We start from the raw sequence: 22,272 nt of genomic DNA on the forward strand, positions 1-22,272 counted from the left end.
AACAGTTCGTGGTAACGAACTGTAAGTAAGGAGCGACCCGGCTCAATAGTAACAAAAACTCTAAAGGCTTAATTTTGATACCTATAGATACATCAAAAGAATCGGATTTTTATGCTGATTCCAAATATTTAAGTTTCATCAAGTTTAGTCTTACCCATCAAAAGTTACGAGCCTAATCACACCATCAGATTTAGCGTATCAGAGAATCCTACAGTATAGTTTTCAAGCTCCTATCCGCAAAAATGTGGAGTTTTGTATTTTTTACCAGAAGAAAGATCACGGATGCATGTTTATTTGTTTTTTCCCAGGGGTGATCGTATCGATCCAGTGGTCATAAAATATCGTGGGAGGACTCATTTGAAAAGAAATCAAAAGTTCTAGTGCCTTTTTACGTGACAAAAAAATTGGAAGGCAACTTGGCCCCCTGCCACGCTCATTTTTTCCCAAAGTCCCCGGATAAAAATTTTGATAGCCATTTTGTTCAGCATAGTCGAGAACCTAATAAATATGTCTTTGAGGATGACTTAATCCCCCACAGTCCCCGGGGGAAGGGCTGCAAGTTATAAACTTTGCCCATTGCTTACATATAGTATTTTTTATTTGGAAGTATGCTGACGTTTTCAAGAAGGATTTTTTCTGGTTGGAAGGGGGGTCACAGGAGGGGGCTACGTGGAGGATCTTTCCATGAAGGATATTGTCATGGGGGAAGGGGCATTTCTATGAGGGGGGCGCCAGATTTCTTGGCATTATTTATAAAAACGATCATAAATTAAATAAAAAAAACAAGTTTTTTCAACTGAAAGTAAGTAGCAACATTAAAACTTAAACGAACAGAAATTATTACCTATATTAGAAATTCTCCCCCTAGTCAATACCTCGCTCTTTACGCTAAAGTATGTTTAGTACTTTCAAAAAAGCTATCTATTCTAATTAAACGGCCTTTGTGATTCAGGGGTCATTCTTAAAGAATTGGAACAAAATTCGAACTTTAACGTAAAGAGCGAGGTATTGACTAGGGGGAGAACCCCTCATTTACGTAATAAAAATATACGAATATAGAAGTTCGCTACATAAGTTATTTCGTAAGTTACGTCAGATCAAAATTTCGAGAAAGCCATTTAGTCAAAAAAGTAAAATTAATATGAAGATTTCATTTTAATTATTAATGTACGGCGAGCCAAAATCAAAGCTACATTAATTCAAAAACGTTCAGAAATTAAATACAAAAAACAAGTTTTTTTAACTGAAAGTAAGGAACGACATTAAAACTTAAAACGAACAAAAATTATTCCGTATATGAAAGGGGCTGTCCCTTCCTCAACGCCTTGCTCTTTACACTAAAGTTTTTTATTATTTTAAAAAATAGACTTGTGAGGAAGATTTAAACTTTAGCGTAAAGAGCAAGGCGTTGAGGAGGGGACAGCCGTTTTCATATAAGGAATAATTTCTGTTTGTTTTAAGTTTTAATGTCGCTCCTTACTTTCAGTTAAAAAACTTGTTTTTTTTTTTCATTTTATACGTTCAGATGACATAACATAAATCTTTCGATGAAGTAATGGCTGTTCTCTCTCTTTCTTTTCCATAAATTTCGTGGAATAATAAATAGTAAGAAGTCACTGATCCTGGACATTAGCCGTCCACTTTCCTGGACCTAATTTACAGGATTTCAGCCTGCCCTAAACTAGACTTGCGAGTGCACATCTCTAAAAAAAGGTACAGGAAACTAGACTGAACCTTACAGCGGTCTTCCCAAAGCATCCTCCAAGGAACCTTGGAGCTGTATAGCGCATCTGACCTCTGTTTGATCTCATTAATTCAAATTTTCAATTTGATTTAATAGCTAGGGATGTCTTCTTTTGGTTCAGCTTCATCATTTCACGTCTACAGCTGTAGTTTACTCTATAATCTTTAGCGAAAACATTGTTTGCAGTTACAAAATCTAATGCCAAACTGAGCAAAATGTAGAAAATGATGTGAGACTACTTGCCCAGTTAATATGATCATACCAAAGATTATGAAGTTATTTGGAATAAGCTAACTGCTGCGCTTAAGCCATTGATCTTGAATCCTTATGAAACAGGTAGGAGGTTCAATTAAAGACCATAAAATTATCGTCAAGAACTTGCAGTTATCGTAAAGACAAGCCTTGTGATAATTATCAAGATTAATCATAACACATTTGTTTGAAGATATTTGTCAATACCAAAATAGCTATAGTCGTTTTATTATATACCAAAACTATGCTCAAAAACCGCTTATACACAGAATTTACGATTATTAATTGTATAAATTTAGGCTTTCCCTCGTTTACTTGTTAAAGCGAAAAGACACTCAGCGACATGAAAGTGATTTACCCTCTCAGAAAGTTGAATTAAAATAGCGAGATAATATAACAATACCCAAAAATTGTACATGGTGGAAAATTTCGCACAATTGTTCTTAGCAGAAGCAAACATAGCCTCTCCAATTCTGTTAGCTATATTTCTGAAGATTGTTTAAATCAGTCTATATTTAAATGTATGATTATTAAATGTAATCGTAAGGCTTTATGCAAATATTTTCTGCGTTTTGTAATCATTCGGTTCTATATCTTTCCAGGTTTTATCCTCTGTTAAATAAGAATGATATTTCGTCTTTGCGTATTCAGTATTTCCAGTATTGTAAATTTCTTCTTTTTTCCCTCCATGGTACCGTAATGGAAAGATATTGTCAAAATTCCGGATGATTGATGATTTTGGTAAAGTTGCCGTAATAATATTCCTAGCTATATTTCTAACTTCCTTTCCTAAGAAACCATCAGCAACTTCACTTATTATTTTCCTATAATGATTCCATCCATCCTCTACATTGTCAAATTTTAAACTCTCCAGTTACTATTCAAGTGTTCCTGGAATGTCTTTCAAATACTCATCCTGAGTCTACCAACGCCATAGCTTCCCGGAAGGCAGTAACCCTTCCTAAATGTCCACTTTAAATAAACCCTAGACACTACTAGATGGTGATCCTTACTTTTAACATCAGTAGCAGCACTCCTATATACCCAGTATTTTGTTTTGATCCTGCCAGTATTCGGTTTAAAATAACATAATCACTATAGTTACCTTACCATCATGTGAATGGTGGCCGGCGTTTAAGTTCTTTTTTGTTTTCCGTAGGGGGAAGGAATTTTGGTAAGTGTGTACTATGCGCCACTCACTCAAGTTTAGGCTGTGTAAAATTCAAGAACAAACCGGTTTCTTCGTTAGTTTCTTTCAGCTGAGCGTGAGACAAGACAAACACAGGTAACGGAATAGATGGGAAGCATAATTTGGGCTATATATTTGCACATGAGGGGGGGGTTCCCCCCCCCCCAGTTCACAGCGTCTAGTCCAGTTCACAGCGTCTAGATTACGTCAGTCAAATTGTCGATACAATAATTATTTTTTAACGCTGTAATATTCCGAGTTGCAATTTTCATATCCTTTAAGTCACTGAAATTATTTTGGCCTCAGGGAAAGAAATGGTCCCAGAACCAGTGCAGGACGGGGAATAACACATCTTCTCAAGTCTACACGAAGCGTTTAAAGCCGGCTTAGAACCGGACAGCAAGAAGTCCGTGGGACCTCCAGTTGAACGGAGGCTTTGTCCAATCCTAGGTCCATCTTGGTTACAACACGGTTTTGAGCGCTTGCCGATGCTCTTTTATTAACAATAGTCAAAATACTGTACAGACAATCCCAAGCCTATTACCTCCGACTCATTATACATTCATGCCTACCAATATATTTTCCTACGGGGAGGTAATCCGTAGTAGGTAAATTAGCAAGGAAGCAGTTTTTCAGTTCAAAAACACTTACCAAAACAGACCAAAACCGGAAGAATTATCTATTAATCAGAATCCAGTGCAAATACTGGTCGGTCGTTTACTAGGCTATAATTTCCTCGAGGGAAGCCACTCCTCAAAGACAGCTTGCAGCGCGTTAGCCATCACCTTGCTCGGCGTGAAGATCAGCGATGTTTACACCCCTTCACCACGTTGAGGTGCACTGACAGATTTCCTGTGCTACCTAGGGACAGAGGGTCAAGCTTCGCTTCCTAGAACTCTACCACCACCGCATTAGAACTCTAATGTTTCAAATGTCCACCACTACCGGCATAGAAGAAGAGGGCAGGAGACCAAAAGAAGACGTGGCTAGCAACAGTTAAGTCTGATCTGGACCCAATCGGAGGATTCCAAGAATATGGCCGTCGCTGGGATCGCCAGTGGCTTGAAATGGTGGAGCCTGCCACCCTCAAGCGAAACCCATGGAAGGAGACATGTCGTCATCTGCTGGGAGCCATGATGAATCTGGATGCGGCTTGAAGTGCAACAAGTACAAGTAAGCACCACCACCGCAACAATTTCTAGGCTTAGCCTGCACATTGCTCACACCTAAAGTCAGCAATAGGCTCCAGGAAGGAGGGAGTGGATTTTATTGGAATTTTACCCCTTTATATTGCGAAATGTGACCTTACAAAACAATGTTTACTAGGACTAAAGTAGTCCTTGTACTAACGTTTGTCGAGAATAAGGCATGAAAGTTTTATTTAGTTCTAAGATTAGTAAGAGAGCTTACAAAAAACTAACGTTTTTAAAACGTCATGTAATTGAGTTTCTTCCCTTTTCTAGACTATTTTTACACTTATGGCGACCATAAGCGTCTCTTTCCAATCAAGTAATATTTCAAAAGATTTTTTTTTAATCAATGGCATTAGTAGATAGATGCGAGGTAGTAAATTGTACATAAAAATTCCAGCAAAGACTGGCTACTTTCAGAGGTTAAATAGTATTTAGAATAAAAAAAACACTATACCGTATAATAGAGTTGCCAAACTTCCTCCCAAAAACTCTGGGGCAGTTCTAAATATTTTTTCCGCAATCAATGTTGCACACGATCCAACCATTTCCACAGTCAATTCACAAGAAGGATCTGGATTTCTTTCTAACACATGATGATCTATTACTTCTTTTACATATTCTTCTAAGAAAATATCATTGCCCCGTAATACATTTTGGTCGACAAGGATTATTTTCAGAACGTGGCTCTGAGCTATGGAAGCCAAATTGATTTGGTCCCTAAATAAACAATCAATGATTAATTAGGCTGATATTTTCCAAGATCACCAAACTATCTTGTCAGCACATAAAAAGCAAATCAGATACAGTACGGTAACTGATCACTGGAAAAAGATAAACATAAACCCACAAGGCTATCATGATACACAAACAGTAGTCGAGAATTATTTTTTTTATGGAAGATATTACATCTCATTATACTAGCACATTGGTCAGTTGAGCATCCCCCTCATAAAGTCTTGAAGTTTCAACTTAATACATTTAGCCGTTGCTCCAATATTGCTCATAAGCTCTTTTGATAACTTTTACTCATATACTTCCCAAAATTTTTATCTTAATACACATAGCCTTTCAAGTAGTTGCAATAAAAGTAGTACTTGGAGTAGTAGTAAAAGTAGTAAAAGCAGCAGTGGTAGCAGTATATTGCCTTTTGGTCAATTGATCTTCACCTTTAAGCATCCATGGAATATATTAAATATCCTTCAATCAAATATTAAAACAACCTTATTTACTTGCATATCATCAGTCGGGTATCAAAAGTCGTATCTCCATAATTGTAAAGTTTCAGAAGAGCAAACAAAAAACATCACAACTTTTTTATTTCCCCTCTGATAACTGTAAAAACAAACCAAAAAGATTGATATGCATTGATTTTACATATCAATCCGTTTTTGTTTTACGGTTATCTGGGGGGGGGGGGAATAAAAAAATTGTGAGGTTTTATATTTACTCTTATGAAAATTTACAATTATGGAGATACAACCTTTTGATACCCGACTGACAATAAAGATCAAACACAGAGGGAGGCAGAGCTGTGTATTTTAAGATGAAGTCGACATTATAACCACTTCGCAGGCTTAAGCTAGCACAAAACTTTGCACATACTTAAGAGAGGAGAAAATTTTGTCCGTAAAGGACGCCGTAATCACAGTTAAATGTGTCAGCATGCATACTATACGTAAAATTCCAGCTGTAGGCAAAGTTGATAGAGAATCCACCATCACTGAAGAGACAAGATTATATAAAAGTTCATATTGACATCTTTCATTATGATAACCTCACACGGACGAGTTCATATTGTCTCCACAAGCTCATAAAGGATCTGAGGAAGTAAGAGGACGGATCCACTTACAGGTAAGTAAACGTTGCCTCGAATAAGGTCCTTCTCCTGGAATTTAACATTAATAAATAAGGATTCAGGGAATAAGGATAAATAAGGATTCCTGGTTCCCAGACAGATCACTTTTGACAGTATGTGGAAAGTGGTTAGATGTATACAATGCCAGACAGCTTCTTGCCATCCTCTACCAATTCAGTTGCTTGATCCTATACCAGTTTAGATCCAGCAACGTTTCATTACTAGTATCTAGAAAGGTTTCGCATATAAGCCATACGACCCAATAGCCATATAGCTTACTCCTCATCAATCGTGATTTTCTGTTTTTACAGTATTAACATTGCCATCGGTTACTATTTTGAGGGTAATAATTGGCTATGAAACTTTGCCCACTTCTGACAATGAGGGGCTTATAATTTTTCTAGTTTGTTTAGCCTACCTATTATGGCTTCCAACACACATCTGAGGCTTAAAAACGTTCGTTTCATCTCTACCATGGAGAGTGACTTGTAGGCAACAATATTGTAGTGTGTTGATTTCTGATGCGAATTTGAGGCTAAGGAAAATCCCCCTTTTCGGATTCAAATTACCCTTACTATCAAATAAAGTGAAACAAATGATAGACTTTAAACTTTGTGGTAAAGTAATATAACATTAGCTTGTATACACGGTGCATTTCTTTTAAGTGGAAACCTTGATTGGGTGTCAGAAAATGGAGCATAAAGTCGGTTTGCTCTGAAGCAGCCTGTTTTGAAACTGTCTTTAAAGAAATTGCCATCTACTTTCGTTAGCTAGAACGACCAAAGATTGCTGGAATAGTTCACATTACCTAGGAAACATAAATTGAGTTTATTTGTGATATTAAACTAAGTTAAAAAAAAAACAAAAAAAACTTGATCATTTAATAAAAATCCAAAAAGTACAAAGGATTATGGTACATAACAAACTACTAATGTGCCTCTTGAGCTTTCTTTTATAGCATATCTGCACAGAGATTGATCCAAAGGCCTCTGATTTTGGTCGCAAAGACCCCCAGAAGAACTGAAATATATTAGCATTAAAAGCAATTTTGCCGATTTACCCCCCCCCCCCCTCCCTACTAAGGATCATACAAATGTTCTGTTGTATAACCAAGTTCACTAGCAAAAATTAAGATAAAAACATGAATAATACTTTCAGTTTGTCTTTTCAAAAACTCTCTTTAGCTTTTCATTGTTGCCTGCAAATCTCCTCTCAGGTATGTCTCACTATTATCCCAATACCAAAATAATGATTGTGATGAGAAATTTTAAATAAGAAATATACCCAAAATATGTTTGTCCTTTTTTAAGATATTATGAAAACAAGAAATGAAGAACTAAAGAGCAAAAGAATTTTCAGAATGTCATAAAAGATTTGTTTACCGAAAACAAAACTCTTCCTTCCTTATGCATAGCTTATCAAAAAGATACTTTACTTCTGTCTTCAAGTGATAGTCACTAGATGGTATATTCAATACTGGCTTGATTGATTCGTCTGATAATTTTGACCTTTCAACAAACTTGCTGTACACATAAGAACTAACAGCTGAATCAAGGTCACAAGCTTCATTGCCAAGAATTACTGTTACCTGCTTGCAATTATCCATTTGTACCTGCAAAAAAGTATTTAGAATATTATAAAATTACAAAACAACATAAATGAGCAACTCAGGACAAAAAAAAAAAGCCATACAGCAAAAAGTAACGAAAAGTCCCAGACGATGTGATCACTTTGTCTGCCCTGGCAATCTGTGGGTAGAACATAGCTGCCTACTGGTCGTACCCTTGGAGGAGGGGGGATGCTAACATATTACGTAACCAATAATCTTGCAAGATAACTGATTAAACAGGGGAGAACCTGCTTTACATAGAACTTATCTAAATTAATTTATCCCTCAGGACCAGGGCCATTGAAAGGAGGGAGGCGACCAGCCGAAGCTGCCTTGGGCACCGTGGCTGGGGGAGGCCCAGTTGGGGTTTCTGAGACGTTTTCATTTATATTTGAGCCGGGACGGGGGGTGACGTAATTAATTTTGCCTCGGGTGCCACCAACCCTTGGAACAGCCATGCTCAGGGCTCAGCTTGAGGGCTGGTACAGTTTCTGAATTTTATATTAAGCCTCATGTGCACTGTTTCCAAAGACATATTTGCAGCTTGCTCTCATTTGCTGCTCAAAACTTCTCATAATGTCAGTAAGATCAGATTTAACCCTTGAACTATACATTATGCTGTTCAGAATACACTACCTGAGTTGGTTTGGCAATGTCAATTGCTTTGTACCTTTAAAAATAAATGGTAAAAATTTGTTTGGATCCTAATTTTTTTTTCTTTTGTATCGTTTGTTACTTTTAAAATTTTTTTATTGCTTTTTACAGTCCATCCTCAGTTTTGCCTGTACTGGGTGGGAGTTATCATCTTTCTCTGTTTTTGCCGCCCTCTTCAAACTTTGACCATTCTCTTTCAATTACCTACAGATCTTACCACCCTCTTAACAATTCTGGTCCTATTTCTTTTGGTACATGACTAAATGCCAAACATTGGTCCAATATTTACAATTTACAAAATCTTGACAAAAAATTGCTACTTTCCACAAATACTAAATGATAAATATATAATTTCTTTCCCAGGAAAAAAAAAAATCAAAAAGTGCTTCAATAATAAACCCTACCTAAATCAACTCACAAAAAAACCCTAATTAGGAATAAACTAAAGCTTTTCAGAAATGACAAACTGGATGAAGCTAATAAACAAGGAAAAACTCTGAAAAAAAAAGAAATTCATAAATCTGCTCGACCCTCCTACAAAAATAAACTGAGCCATTGTTTAGTAAAAAAAAAAAAAAAAAAAAAAAAAGTTTTCAGAGGTTAAAACAATTGTGTGGCAGGAGAATTGACCAGCTTAATTTCAACCTATCTGAGTCTCCTTAAGCTATTGCCAACAAATTTAACAGGTTCCTCACTTCCATTGTTCAAAGCCTTCCAGCATGATCTGATAAGGATGCAAATCTTTGTTACCACGAACTGTTTGATTAATATTACATTTAATATTAAAATGAAGCAACAAGAGAATTTGATTAATGTTGGGGATTTTAACCTTCCACATGTTCAATGGGTCAGCAGATGTGGATTCTCTGAGAAAATTCAATAGAAATATTCCGACTGCCTATCTAGTCATTATTTGTACCGGGCAGTTAGATTAATTCTACAAGCAAATAACCAAGATTCTATAGTAAGCATTTAACCCCTACCACCATTTGGAGCTACTGACCTTGTTGTGACAAGTTGTAGCTTTAGACTGTATTCCCAAAGACCCGATTTTATAAAATATGTACACTGATTACAGCCTAACTTGTCAGGAGCTGACTCAAATCTTTTTCTACAAAATATGTTTTGAAAAAAAAAGCTCCATTAAACCAAAAAACCTTGGCATTTACATGAAAACAGGCATATAACGACCAGCTGAGAAGTCTCACCAGAAATGCCACCAAGAAGCAAGAGAATCAGTGGCAGCTGCGACAAAAACCAACCCTAAGAAATTTTGGAGGTATGCATATTCAGGTGAGTCTAAAAGACACTCTATCACCCAACTTGTACAAGATGGCTCCAAAATCTGCAACCCAAGATAGATGAAGTACACCTGGCTATTAAAGGATACTTATGCAGGGTTAACTGATCCTCTTACTCAACTATTCCACAAGTCCCTAAACACAAAATCTATCCCACAAGATTGGAAGGGTGCTTTCATTACACGTGTTCATAAAAAGGGCAGCAGAGACCATACCAGCAAGTATCAACCAATTAGTCTCACCTCAGAAGTGGGAAAAATTCTTGAAGGCATAGTAAACTCAGCTATTGTAGAATACCTAAGAGTGGACTAAACTCCATGCAATAGAACTTCATGATAAAGTTATAAATTTGATTATGCAATTTCTTACCAACAAAAAGTAAGTGGTAAAAGTATTTGGAGATGGTGGGTCAACTTTCCTCTGAGAAGCAGCTGTTGTAAAAAGTTGAATACTCCAGCGCACAGTTTTGGGCCCAACACTTTTTAAGATCTATATAAATTATGCATCTTCAAGCATAGGGAATAAGATTTTGTCATATGTGGATGATTCAAAAATAATAAGTCCTATTTATGACGCCTCAAAGTACCATAAATGTCCAAGCAAATCTTGATGTATTCTCAATGTGGACATATACCAGGAAACTAGAGTTTAATATCCAGAATTGCAAGCTTTAGCACTTTGAAGCAAACAATACCCAGTGCCAGTACTTTATGGGATCATGAGATGGCTCTAAATAGTTAATACATCTAGTCACTATAAAAATGACCTCTAATTGTCTTATCTAAATTGTAATTCCTAAGTATTTTTTCAGGCAGAGCTATGTGCTTTTAGCAGCCTCAGACCTTTCCCTCCTGTTTTGCTTAAAGGATTTATTTGTGCATTGGGACGTTACAGCAATGTAATGGGCATGGGTGAGGCTTCCATGTTTTTTTTTTCTGCCCAGCCAGGTAGGTCCCCCTATCAATACTTTTAAGAGTTTTAAAACAGGTGCTAATTCACAAAAATGTAGGGATGCAAAGATTCTTTCTGTTTCTTAATGAAGACACAAAAAAGGTACTTTTCAAAATCTAAAGGTGGGACCATTTTTCCCTTGAAGACAATTAATTTAAAAATCTATTTCTACAAAATATGTTTTGAAAAAAAAGCTCCATTAAACCAAAAAAAAACTTGGCATTTACATGAAAACAGGCATATAAGCAGCTGAGAAGTCTCACCAGAAATGCCACCAAGAAGCAACAGAATCAGTGGCAGCTGCAACAAAAACCAAACCTAAGAAATTTTGGAGGTATGCATATTCAAGTGAGTCTAAAAGACACTATGTCACTCAACTTGTACAAGATGGCTCCAAAATCTGCAACCCAAGAGAGATGAAGTACACCTGGGTATTAAAGGATACATATGCAGGATTAACTCATCCTCTTACTCAACTATTCCACAAGTCCCTAAACACAAAATCTATCCCACAAGATTGGAAGGATGCTTTCATTACACCTGTTCATAAAAAGGGCAGCAGAGACCATACCAGCAAGTATTAACCAATTAGTCTCACCTCAGAAGTGGGAAAACTTCTTGAAGGCATAGTAAACTCAGCTATTGTAGAATACCTAAGAGTGAACTAACTATTTCCATGTAGCCAACATGGCTTGCATCCCAGTCAATCAATAGACAAAAACCTGATTGATTTGTTTGAGCATGTCACAAAACTTACAGATGTTAGATCTCCAGTTGATATAACATTATTAGACTTATCAAAAGCATTTCATAAAGTACATCACAGGAGACTCAATCCTAAACTCCATGCAATAAAGTTATAAATTTGATTATGCAATTTCTTACCAACAAAAAGTAAGTGGTAAAAGTATTTGGACATGGTGGGTCAACTTTCCTCTGAGAAGCAGCTGTTGTAGAAAGTTGAATACTCCAGCGCATAGTTTTGGGCCCAACACTTTTTAAGATCTATATAAATTATGCATCTTCAAGCATAGGGAATAAGATTTTGTCATATGTGGATGATTCAAAAATAATAAGTCCAATTCATGACCCCTCAAAGTACCATAGATTTCCAAGCAAATCTTGATGTATTCTCAATGTGGACAAATACCAGGCAACTAGAGTTTAATATCCAGAATTGCAAGCTTTAGCACTTTGAAGCAAACAATCCCCAGTTCCAGTACTTTATGGAATCATGACATGGCTCTAAATAGTTAATACATCTAGTCACTTTAAAAATGACCTCGGCGTTTTGGTTGATGATTGGCTAAAATCCAATTTACACAGACAGTCTGTAGTACCCAAAGCCAACAAAAATCTTGGTGTAATAAAGAGGACGTTCTGAGGTAGATCCCCAGTAGTGATTACTAAACTCCTAACGGGCCATATTTGACCAAAATTTGATTTTGGGAGGTCCATTGCTACTTCAGTTAACAAGCTTGATTAATCAATTCTGGAATTTGTGCGGTAACATGCAGCAACATTTGTCCTACTTTAATTGAATCCAAAGGCTCAAGACGCCATCTCTCCAGGGACAAATCTAATGAGGCAAGTTCACTGGGCAGCATGCCTTAGGGAGGGGGGACAAGCTAAAGAGTAAAATTATAAAAAAAAGACTTCCCAAAAAAAGAACTAACTCAATGTCTGAACTTATCTAAATTGTAATTCCTAAGTATTTTTCAGGCAGAGCTATGTGCTTTTAGCAGCCTCAGACCTTTCCCTCCTGTTTTGCTTAAAGGATTTATTTGTGTATTGGGATGTTACAGCAATGTAATGGGCATGGGTGAGGCTTCCATGTTTTTTTTTCCTGCCCAGCCAGGTAGGTCCCCCTATCAATACTTTTAAGAGTTTTGAAACAGGTGCCAATTCACAAAAATGTAGGGATGCAAAGATTCTTTCTGTTTCTTAATGAAGACACAAAAAAGGTACTTTTCAAAATCTAAAAGTGGGACCATTTTTCCCTTTAAGACAATTAATTTAAAAATCTTTTTCTACAAAATATTTTTTGAAAAAAAAAAAGCTCCATTAAGCCAAGAATGAGCATATATAAAGTCAAATAATCTTGTAAGCATAAAACTACCACAAAACACTATCAATAAATAAACAAAACCAAGGGCGCCAGCAGAAAAAGGGGAGGGGGCAGATGCCAAAATAGCAGGGGTGGCGACAGTTTAGGTGGTTTAGGCCACCAAACTATGACTTTACCCCAAAGAGGACCAATTTGCAATCAATTTAAAATCCTGAGAAGCTAATTGATTTAAAAGTATCAATAACTATATTATAGGCTTCCCAGTTGCAAAAGAAGTAATGCTGCATGGTGGTAGTCAACCAATTTATATTTGTTTTAAGTTTTAAACTTGGTCATTACTTTAGTTGAAAAACCTTTTCTATTTGTTTAATTACAATTCATAAAACTGTAAAGTTTTATGAATACAATGCTTTTGGTAGCACACAAAAACAATCAATATTTCAATGATCTCTATTTGGATTTTGATGGGTTATCAAACAGTTCATGGTAATGAACTGTAAGTAAGGAGTGACCTGGTGGAATAGTAACCAAAACTCTAAAAACGGAATTTTGATACTAATAGGTATATCAAAAGAATTGGCTTATGAATTGAACATGTGTTGAATTGGGTTCCAACTTATGTTGAAAACAGATAACTTTTTGTTCTGTCAATTTGTAGGTGAAAATGCTCCAATTTCATTAAATCGGATAAAACTTTAAAATTCTAATCAAACAGTTAAATTCCTACATGTTTTCCTTCTTACTGAAACCCTTTTCAAGCCAAAAGACTTTAAATTAAGCCTTCTAAGGTGGAAACTTTTTATACCTCACACTGTTATAGAGCAAACATGAATAAAGTCATACAGATGACTTTTTATACCCCATTCTATTACAAGAGCAAACATAAATAAAGCCATACAAATCACTTTTCATAGCCTAACTCATTCTATTATAGAGCAAACATAAATAAAGTCATACAGATGACTTTTTATTCCTCACACTATAATAAAGCAAATATGAATAGCCTAAAGTCCAACAGATGGCTTTTCTATCATAGAGCAAACATAAATAAAATCAAAGAGATGACTTTTTACGCCTTATACTGTTATGGAGCAAACATGAATAGCATCATAGAGATGACTTTTTGATTTCCTCTATATATACAAAATATTTGTAATAGAAGTTTCTTTTTGTTTTTTCTACTTATCATAACCAAGAAGATTTACTAGTAGCCTACAAAAGTTTATCTGTAATAGCTATTAGATGATTCACCAAAATGTCATATGGAAGACAGTGTACTGGCTCAGTCATATAAAGAGAAAACTTCAGGAACAGCATGGAAACTTTTTAAGTTTTCCTTATAGAAAAAACGTTAGTTTTACATTAAGTTGTAAAACTTAATGTAGGAATGTACAAAACATTTGGAATAGAAGTACATATTGTTTTCCAATAGGCCTATATGTATATATTTTTAGTTTTCCCTCTCAAATTACCCCCCTTCCCTCAACCCTCAGAAATGGGAAGTGAGGGGTCTCTAAGCCTTCCTCTTGAGGCAGATCCCGTTTATTTTCAAATCTGAACATTTTTGGTTTTCTCTCCAAAATTGACCCCCTCTTCACCCTGCTCTAAAAAATGGGGGAGGAGCGGTCTCAGAGGCTTCCTCTTGAGGAAGATCCTATTAATCTTTATTCTGAGCGTTTTTGGTTTTCGCTCTAAAATTGACCCACTCCTCTTTCCCATGCTCTTTGGCACAATTGTCAATACTGTCACTAATCCTTTAAGATATTTTATTGTTTTCTTTATATAGAAATGGGGCAGTAAAATTTCTTCTATTATATTTAGGAGCATTCTCTATAATGTCTATATTGAAACATTTTGATTATGGTAAAATACTACAACAGCATGATATACAGTATACAAGGAAAACAAAGAAAGTCATCTGTATGACTTTTTCCATGCTTTCCTTATGAGAATGAGGTATAAAAAGTCATTTATATGACTTTATTTATGTTTGCTCCAAAATAGAACAAGGTGTAAAAAGTCATCTGTATGACTTTATTTATGGGTGCTGTAGGCCTATAAAAGAATCAAGTTTAAAAAGTCATCTGTACGCCTATGATTTTTTTTTTTCTCATTCTATATAAATAGATAAAGCATAATATTACCTTATGTTTGACTTTATACTTCTTTCTTTAAAGGTAATAATTGAAAATATTCTATTGTTAAGATATAAAGAGACAATTTTCTATAATGTCAAACATAGGTAACACTTAACCTGCCTCTAAATATATATATATATCTCCAAATTTACCTTGAGGAAAAATAAAGCTAAATTTTTTGCAAATCATATTATTGACTTACAAATAAAGTAAACATACCACTCAATGCCTTTTTTTATGCTCTTTCCAAATATAACAATAATTTTAATCAGAAATAATTTTCACTCCCACCCCTCTTTAGCCTATATAAAAATTCAAGTTGTTCATTTTTACCGTAGGGGAAGGGGGGTAAATTTTATTTCTGATATAAATGGGAGGTAAGTTTAAACTTTACCCCCACGCCCCTAATGTGCAAATATATACCCTGAATTAGTACATATAGGGGTGGGGGTAAAATTCATTTCTGACATATAAGGTTTTATGGAAAGGGTGGTCATAAAAACTTCGAAGGAGGCTCATTGGATTAGGAATCGGAAGTTCTAGTGCCCTTTTTAAGAGTAAAAGTGATCAGAGGGCAGCTAGTCTTCCCCCACATGTCCAGTTTTCCTCAAATGCATCTGATAGAAATTTTTAGATAGCCATTTGTTCAAAAACATTCCAAAGATCACATAACCAGACCTTAGGGTTTGACATCCCCTCCCCCAGTGTTTAGGGGCAAGGGTTGTAAGTTATACCCTGGGGCATATAAGGTTTTGATGGAAGAAGTGGTTGTGTGAACTTCAGAGGAGGCTCATTTGATTGAAAATTAAAGGTCTAGTTCCCTTTTAAGAGTCGAAAGTGATGGAGGGCAACTAGCCCCCCCCCTGAGACCCACTTTTCCCCAAATGCATCTGATTGAAATTGTGAGATAGCCATTTTTTTCACAATAGTCCACAGAGCATATAACAAAGCCTTCAGGGCAGACACAGCCCAGATCCCAGGGGAAAAGGTTGTAACTTATACCCTGGGGCATATAAGGTTTTGATGGAACAGGTGGTCATATAAACTTCGGATTGGACAGGGCTCATTTGATTGTAAGTAGGAAGTTCTAGTGTCCTTTTTAGGAGTCAAAAGTGAGTGGAAGGCAACCAACCCCTCTTCCACAAGCTGATCATTCCCCAAAAAACATCCAATCAAGATTTTAAGGGAGCTATTTGTTCAGCAATGTTGAAAGAACCAGGAATTAATGTCTTTGGGGATGTCAACCTTCCCACAGTCCTCAGAGCAAGGGCTGTATGTTAGGCAATTATTGAGAAAGGTATGCATGTTTGAACTTTACTTTCCAAACAGATGAAGGACATTCAAGTCTTTCAGCCTTTCAGAAAATGTTGAGGGGAGTGCTGAACTAAATCAAAACCTGTTATGTGTATATGGATGGTAAAAAGAGTGTAATCCAGGAATGACTGGATATATTAATTTGGATCTATCAAGAAAGGATAAGAAAGATGATCAAAAAGACAAAATTTGCTGCATGCTACCACTACTACTACTACTTCTATTGCAACTGCTTGTAAAGGCAATACATTAATGCTACTGCTGCTACTAGTACTACCACTATCACTTTTGATACTACAACTAGTAACACCAATACTACTACTGTGACTACTGTTACAACAATGGGGGGGGGGGAGTGAAATTAATCACAACACGCCATCAGTATGCAGTTTGTCAAAAGGGTGTAACAACAATATCTTACAAACAGTTTGGTGAGTGAAGTTGGAACCAACAGGGCTTGTTGAGGGGGATGTTGAACTAACAAAAAGAAAATATTCACATCCTAATGCTACTGCTTCTACTCATATTACTACTACTGCTACTAATATTAATACTTCTACTACTACTACTGTCACTAATGCTAAGGCTACTACTATTAATTCTACTTGTACTACTACTACTACTGCTACTAAAACTAAGGTTATTAAGGCAAATAATTTGGGTTAATATTGAAACTGTATGGAAGAAATTTGGAACACACAATACCCACACAGGTTGTCAATAGAACATATCAAAAATGCTTCAGAAATGGTTGATGGTATATGGTTTGAACTTTCAGAATGTGTTAAAGGGGATGTGGAAGAAACCAAAGGTGTTATCAGCATACTGCTACTAATGCTACTACAGCTACTGCTACTGTACAAGCTAAGAATATTAAGGTGAAGCTTTCATGGAATATTTAGGCAGAAGCTGAACTAAATTAAAAAGTTCTAGTGCCTTTTTCAACAGTCAAAAGACATTGGAGGGCAAGCAGCCCTCCTCCCAAGCCCATTCATTTCACAAACAAATCCAGTCAAAATTTCAAGACTGCTATAGTGTTCATCACAGTAGAAGGGTTCAGTAACTATGTCTCAAGGGATATTGGGTAGGTCAAACCCCAACAATTATGTAGTTGACCAATTATGCTTTAAAACTAAATGTTGCTTTAAAATTAAAACAGAAGGCACTGTGTGTATGGTTGCCAATAAAACACCTCAGCAATATATTGAGAACAACTGGGGGTATGAGTTGAAACTTTCAGGCTACTGCTATTACTACTTCTGCTCATACAATTTAAATCAATCAAAAGAGTGTAAGTGTATCCAGTTTGTCAAAGAACATACATAGAATTTTTGGGGTTGATAATATGTTTTATTTTTTAGGTTAACTTGAGGAGGTATAAAATTGAATTAAACAGTACAATATTATTTTTGTCAGGATTAAACAATTATGAAAAAGTTTCTCCAACATACAAAAAGCAAGCCAAACTAAGGATTCTTACAGAAAAAAACAACAAAAGATACAAAATATTTTTTCATGTTAAAAAGAATGTCAATAAAAAACAAACAGGAATTAATTTAAAAAAATTTTCCACACAACAACTTTTTAAAAGAAAATTAAAGAGCTCCAATAAACCAAAAATGAGCAGAAATAAAGTCAAACAATCTCTCAAGCATAAAACTACCAAAAATCACAATCAATAAATAAATGAAACCCAAATCAAATAGAAATTGCAATAAATAACTGAGTCAAACTCAAAACAAGCTCAAAGCTACTCAACATGAGTAGGGTTTACAAAGTGGTGAGCCTTGTCAACCCCTTCTTCCTCTAGGTGGGGGATTTAAAGTCTGTAGCTGCAAACCCTCAAGCTAAAAAAACCCAGTATTCAGGATACTGGGTTTGATATGGCTTCACTGCAACCAGTGAAGCCATATCAAAACCAGTTGCCAAGGGCAGGGGCATCACAAGCCTTTTACCTTGGGGGGGGGTGTCCAATATGCACAGATGAATTGAGGTAGGTGCCGACGATAACCAACATTTGTTACTTTGTTTTTTTAGGTATTAAAATAATGTTTATTAGTTGCAGAAAATGTCATATATTGTAGAGAAAAACTCAGGTATAAAAGCAAATTCAAGGCAAAGAAAATAAGCTAAACTTTAAGACTGCAAGGCTTTTTGACTTTCCACTTTTCTACAAGTAGGTTGAGGTCAATATTTTCCAGCAGCCTGTGTCTTTTTTTGACAACATGAGAATGAGATGGTCAAGTTGATAGTGTCCAATAGCTGACCTCAATCTGTTCTTGACAATTTTCATCTTGCTAAATATTTGTTCACTTTTGGCCAATGTCACTGCAATAGTTTCTGCAAAAGTGAATGCTCTGTAAACTAAAGGCAACCCTCCTCTGTTCTTTTTTGCTAGAGAGAACAACTTGGCAAACTCAATGATACTTCTAGTGCTCTTCCACAAGCACATCCCAGGTCCCAAACACACTCCTTGCTATAGGCAATATTCATATTACCCTTGCACATGCTTTTATGCTGCATCAGAAATTGGGATGATCCTCAGAACGTGAATATTTTGTCTATTTTCATAATTATCTACCCTTTTGAACAAGCTAAATAAATAAGAACATGAGAATTTCTTCTACACACTACTAGAAGGTGTCTTTCAAATTTGAGCAACATCACAGCAAAATCAGATGCAGTGTTCTTGTGTAACCTATTGTAAAAAGAAATTTGCCTTGCATCTGTTAGTTTTTATTTATTTTTTCTCTTGTCACCTTTTATGGTAGAGGTTGTCACAAAAACTTTGTAGGGGAGTTCTTCAGTTTGACATTGAAAGTTCTAGTACCTTTGAGAGTAATTTGAGGGTAACCAGCCCCTTTTCTGTGCTCTTTATTGCTTTCCCAACCCCATGGCTCCTGTAATATCAAGTTAAAATCTTTATTTAGCCATATTGTTTGAAATTCAACAAATATACTTTCTAAGATGAAAAGACCCCAAAGTTTAGAAATTGCCATTTTTTTACAAGGACGTTTTACAATGATAAAAGGGGGCGTGTTTGATCTTGAGTAGCAAATTGGACCAAAACTTTCAGACATTGTTTCCTGAGTTCCCTTTTTGGGAAGGGGCCAGTTATTCAGAGGCATGGGAATGTGCCAAAAATTTCTTATTCATCACTAGTTAGAAACTTACAGCCAAAGTCCCTTGGCTAAAAGAAAACTGATGTAACAAAAAATTGTATTGGGGCAAAGGCATCCAAAAATTGTGCCTGAGAAATAGAAAAACAATTTTTATCTGATCTGCTTTTTGTTGTGTTTTGTTTTTAGTATGTTTTGTTCCCTGCTTGATTAATTAAACCCTTTTTCTCTCTTAAAGCTTTCCAAATGGCTTGAAGTTTACTTCTGTAAGTTCCTAGATCAACAAGACCTTAACCTACAAAACAATTTCACCCCCACCCCTATATACCAATTCAGGGTATATATTTGCACATTAGGGGGGTGGGGGTAAAGTTTAAACTTACCTCCCATTTACATCAGAAATAAAATCTGCAAAAACACCCCCTGCCCCTAATGTGCAAATATATAGCCTCAATTGGTATATATAGGGGTGGGGGTGAAATTCATTTCCAACAAAAATGATTATTATATTTGGAAAGAACATAAAAAAAGCATCAAGTGGTATATTTACTTATTTGTAAGACAGTAATATGATTTGGTAAAAAATTGCCTTTACTTTATTTGTAAGTCATTAATATGATTTGCAAAAAAAATTACCAAAATAAATAGGCCAACCAAAAATCAGCAAGTTTTTAGTAAATTTTTGTTATTTATATTAATGACTTACAAATAAAGTTAACATACCACTTGATGCCTTATTTTATGGTCTTTCCAAACATAATAATCATTTTTGTTGGAAATTAATTATTATTACTTGGAAAGTAATATTACTTGGATAGCAAAAAATGATTATTATATTTGGAAAGAGCATAAAAAAAGGCATTGAGTGGTATGTTTACGTTATTTGTAAGTCAGTAATATGAATAATGAGAAATTTACCAATTTTTCTACATAGCTTGGATTTAGGTAAAGTTCTACCAAATCATATTATTAAGTTAGGAATAAAGTGAATACACCATTCGATGCCTTTTCTTATGCTGATTACAAATATAACAATCATTTCTATCAGAAATTAGTTTCAGCCCCCCCCCTAAATATACCTAAACTAACCCAACATAACCTAACCCTGAATTGGCATATATAGGGGGCTGAAATTCATTTCCAAAAGAAATGATTATCATATTTGTAATCAGCAGAAAAAAAGGCATCAAATGGTGTATTCACTTTAGTCCTAACTCAATAATTTGATTTGGGAGAACTTTACCTGGATTTATATCCAGACATTGCAAGGGAGGGTCTAGCCATCAAGGTAGCCTAGCAGTTCTGGTGCTCAAATGTAAAGTTTCAGTTCATGGGCACCCATAAGCTGAATTCCAGGGGGGGGGGGCAAACCTAGTCTAATTGGTACTTTTAATGCTATATAGCCTAACAGAAATCTCAGAACAAAAATATGAAAATAAGAGCATCATTCAGCTAGGGGGGGGGCAAACCTCCTCTAATTGGCACTTTTAATGCTATATAATAGAAATCTCAGAACAAAAATATAAAAATAAGGCAGCATCATTCAGCGGTAAAGTTCTATGAAATCATATTATTGAGTTAGGAATAAAGTGAATACACCATTCGATGCCTTTTTTTATGCTGATTACAAATATAATAAGCATTTCTATTCGAAATGAATTTCAGCTCCCCCCCCCCCGATACATGCTATACCTAGCCTAACCACCCCCGGAATGGGCCGATATAGGGGGGGGGGGCTGAAATTCATTTCCGATAGAAATGATTAATATATTTATAATCAGCATAAAAAAAGGCGGTAAAGTTCTACTTTAGCTACTTCTGACTATCTTGGAAAGGAGTTTGGTTAGAAAAAAGAAACTTTCAGGGATAGATCTACAGGCTAAAGTATGTCCTAGGAAGGTATTTTGAAGTACCTACCTCCACTCCTTCTCTCTCTAGAGGGTCCTGAAATTTGCTTACATGACAGGTCAATACCCATTGAAATTTTGACAAAACAACATTTTACCATAATTTTTAGTTATCATTTTCTTTTTCTCTGGCTTTAGCTCTGAAAATGCACTTTCAGTTATTTGAGCAGAATTTTTGTGCCATATCAATGTTTATTCCCAAAATGTAGGAAATGTATTTGCACATCTTTAAAACCTTATAAATTGGGATTGAGCAAAGCTGTGAAGCTGAAAACAATTTTGTTATACTTCATTTAAGCAGAAGATCTATTTTGCAAGGTTTCACTTTTATAGCACACAGATTCTCAAAGGCCATCAAAGGTCAGGGACCCTCTAGAGGGAGGATTGGAGGTAGGTACTTTAAAATACCTTCCGGGACATACTTTAGCCTGTAGACCCATCCCTGAAAGTTTCATTTTCCTAACCTAACCCCTTCCTAAGATATTCAAAAGTAACTAAAGTAGAATTTTACCAAAAAGGCATCGAATGGTGTATTCTAACTCAATAATATGATTTCGTAGAACTTTACCCATTCAGCCAGGGGGGTGGGAGCCACCCCCATATAGCCTAGGCACCCAGGTAACTTGACTATAAGTACCAAAAAAAAATTGAATCACCAAATTCGACCTGTGGTAACAAAGTTTAGATGAGTTTGCACAAGTCGTCTCTTCTAGTAAACTCAGTTCGTTTCTCTTCAAAATTCGCTTCTCTCAAGATGGTTTTTCTTTTTGAACATTTTGCTTTGAGCATAAACAGCGTTGATAAGGATTTTGACCTAAGCTGTCAACTTTCCTTGATATTCAACTTATCACTGATTTATAAAATTCTCCGAACAGTTGTTTACAAGGGAACTAGACGTGATGCCATTCTAACCTATACACCTTATTCGTTTTTCCGCCTGAACGCTGCACAAAAATCGGCCATATTGTTAGCAAGTTT

The 22,272-nt window shown here is 35.7% G+C and overlaps 1 protein-coding gene across 4 annotated transcripts in view; it reads right to left on the reverse strand.

Moving 5' to 3' along the window:
- The window catches only part of pn (exopolyphosphatase prune), a 42,055-nt gene extending 19,985 nt beyond the window's left edge, over positions 1-22,070 (reverse strand). Inside the window, exons 1-3 of one of the 4 annotated variants that reach the window (XM_089104883.1) lie at positions 21,961-22,070; positions 7,616-7,845; positions 4,833-5,095 (exon numbers count right to left, since the gene is read on the reverse strand). In XM_089104883.1, the coding sequence (XP_088961009.1) occupies positions 4,833-5,095; positions 7,616-7,839 (487 nt within the window). In that variant the 5' untranslated portion in view covers positions 7,840-7,845; positions 21,961-22,070. Of the gene's footprint in view, positions 1-4,832; positions 5,096-7,615; positions 7,846-21,862; positions 21,885-21,931 lie in introns of those variants that run through there. The other 3 variants (XM_089104884.1, XM_089104885.1, XM_089104886.1) reach the window with 3 other exon arrangements.
- Between the last annotated feature and the right edge of the window lie 202 nt (positions 22,071-22,272).

This window comes from Artemia sp. Qi Xiang Cuo, chromosome 19, assembly GCF_049724085.1.
Source record: "Artemia sp. Qi Xiang Cuo chromosome 19, ASM4972408v1, whole genome shotgun sequence".
NCBI classification, from domain to species: domain Eukaryota; kingdom Metazoa; phylum Arthropoda; class Branchiopoda; order Anostraca; family Artemiidae; genus Artemia; species Artemia sp. Qi Xiang Cuo.